At 63.6% G+C, this 2,173-nt stretch overlaps 1 protein-coding gene across 3 annotated transcripts in view; it reads left to right on the forward strand.

The window, feature by feature from the left end:
- The window catches only part of SLC25A39 (solute carrier family 25 member 39), a 7,142-nt gene that overhangs the window by 958 nt on the left and 4,011 nt on the right, over positions 1–2,173 (forward strand). For 2 of the 3 annotated variants that reach the window (XM_017740562.1, XM_017740560.1), the window contains exon 2: positions 1,984–2,092. In XM_017740562.1, coding sequence (XP_017596051.1) covers positions 1,984–2,092 — 109 coding nt within the window. Of the gene's footprint in view, positions 1–1,899; positions 2,093–2,173 lie in introns of those variants that run through there. The other variant, XM_008638469.2, reaches the window with a different exon arrangement.

A 2,173-nucleotide genomic window follows, 5' to 3' on the forward strand; every position in this document is an offset into this window, starting at 1 on the left:
TCCCCCGGTGTCGGGGGTCGTGCGGCTGTGGTGGGCGTGGAGGCGGCCGCGGGGACCCCCTGGCTCCCCTCCCGGGGAGGGGGCGGACCCCGAGATTGCCGGGGCTGCAGATCCTGAGAGAGGGGGGTGTAGGGCCAGGGGAGGGGGCTGCAAACACCGGTGGAGGGGAGACAGCCCTGGGCTGGGGGCTCCGAGCTCTGGAGGGGGTGGGCAAACCCCTCGGGGGACTGCAGGCTCCAGGTAGGGGTGCAGAAACCGGGTAGGGGTTCAGGCTCCAGGATGGGGGGGCTGCCCCGCCGGGGGGATTCCCCAGGGCAGAGGGCCGGGCTGGGGAACGCACCAGCACTGTCCCCGCTCCTGGGGAGAGCGGTTTGTGCCCCAGCAGGATGAGATCCCCGTGCTGTCTGGACACCCCCTGGGAGAGATGATGGGGACCCAGCTTCACATCCCCGAGGCTGGAGCAGCCCAGGCTCTAGGAAGTGCCGGGGATCTGCCGGCAGGATTTCTCTCTGGCTCAGGGCTGGAGACAGCTGGGCCCTTCCAGTCCGGGAAGAAACCCTCGAGCTTCCCCGCAGCCCCCCGTCCCGGGGAATTTTTTGCATTGGTCATCTTAACTCGTGTTTGTTTTCCCCCTTTTTTGTCCCGATCATCACCGTGCCATACCCAGCACCACTGACACTCCAGGTGGAGCAGGGGCTCTGGGTTTAGGGACTTATTTTATCCTGCATGGAAAAGGGATCAGCTCCCAGCTGAGAAGGGAGCTTGGATACAAACAGGAAGCCCTGGAGGAGCCCCGCTCCCGCAACACCAGCAGAGGGGCTGTGCTGGGGCATGTCACGTATAAGTAGTGAGTTTATCTGGTGCGGCAGAGCTGGGAGCAAGAGATTTCCCCTGGCTTGCGTCAGGCTGAGCAGAAGGGCTGGGTCAGAGGGAACGATCCGGAGCCAGCGCTCTGCCCTGCCCAGTTTTGCGATGGCTGTGGGGTCAGTGGGGCACGTGCCATGCTGCCCTCCCCTGATGGGCACACTGGGGCCTGTGCCCAAAGAGAGCCCAGATCCTGTGGGACTGGAGTGTGTGGGTTCAGGACAGGCCCAGCTGCTGGCGGGGCTGGCACGTGTGCAGTGCTGGGATAGATCCAGCTCGCCCAGTGGGGCTGGCACGTGTGCAGTGCTGGGATAGGTCCAGCTCGCCCAGTGGGGCTGGCACGTGTGCCAGGACAGACCCAGCTCCCGGTGGGGCTGGCACATGCGACTTCAGGATAGACCTGTCCCAACTTGCAGCCTTGGGCACCCAACAATTCCAGAGCCTGTGAAGCAGAGATTTATGACTTGTCTGACCTTGCAAATTGCTGAGTCAGACGGTGAAGGTTTTTTGCTGCATTCCCAGGCTTTAAAGAACCCTGTGGGGTCCCAAAGCCTGGAAACCCTCCTGCTACAGCCCCGTCCCAGCATGAGAATCATCCCCAGGCTGCAGCGAGAGGGAGCAGCTGGTGCTGAATGTGCTGAGGGTCCTTCTCCCTGGAAAGGGTGTGATATCCCCTGCTTCCCGAGGGCAGCACACCAGTCCTGGAGGCTGCAGCCTTGCCAAGCCCCAGTGGGATCAGGCAGAAGATTTGGGATGCCTAAACCCTTTTTGGGGTGCTTGTTGCAAGCTCACAAGGGGGATCTCCCCTCTCTGGTGTCCTGCCGTGGCGGCACTGGGCTCTGCTGCCATCCCAGCCGGGGCTGGGGGGGGATGTCACAGCGTGGCTGGTCTTTGGACTTTGTTCCTTCCTGCCCTTAATTTTCCATGTGCAGGGAGGGGACAATCCTCCTTCCCCAAGGACGTGGAAGGCTGGACTGTCTCCACCTCTCCAGCCAGGCTGGGCTTGTTGCCAGTGTGGGGCCAGAGGGGGGTGTCTGGGGATGCCGGGGGGGCTCCCTGGGGGCCTCATCCCCGGACAGGGACCCCCCAGCCTCGAGCATCCCCCGCCGTGCATTGCAGGGGGACAGTGCCATGGCCGAGAAGGTGTCACCGAGCCTCGGTGGGGGCATCACGCCACTGCAGCAGATGCTGGCCTCAGGGACGGGAGCCATCCTCACCTCCCTCTTTGGTGAGCACCAGGGTGGGCGCCAGGGTGGGGGGCTGGCACAGGGGTGTCATGGCTAAAGGATGGTGTCTTTTCAGTGATGCC

The sequence above is a fragment of the Corvus brachyrhynchos genome, unplaced genomic scaffold, assembly GCF_000691975.1.
Source record: "Corvus brachyrhynchos isolate BGI_N302 unplaced genomic scaffold, ASM69197v1 scaffold47, whole genome shotgun sequence".
NCBI classification, from domain to species: domain Eukaryota; kingdom Metazoa; phylum Chordata; class Aves; order Passeriformes; family Corvidae; genus Corvus; species Corvus brachyrhynchos.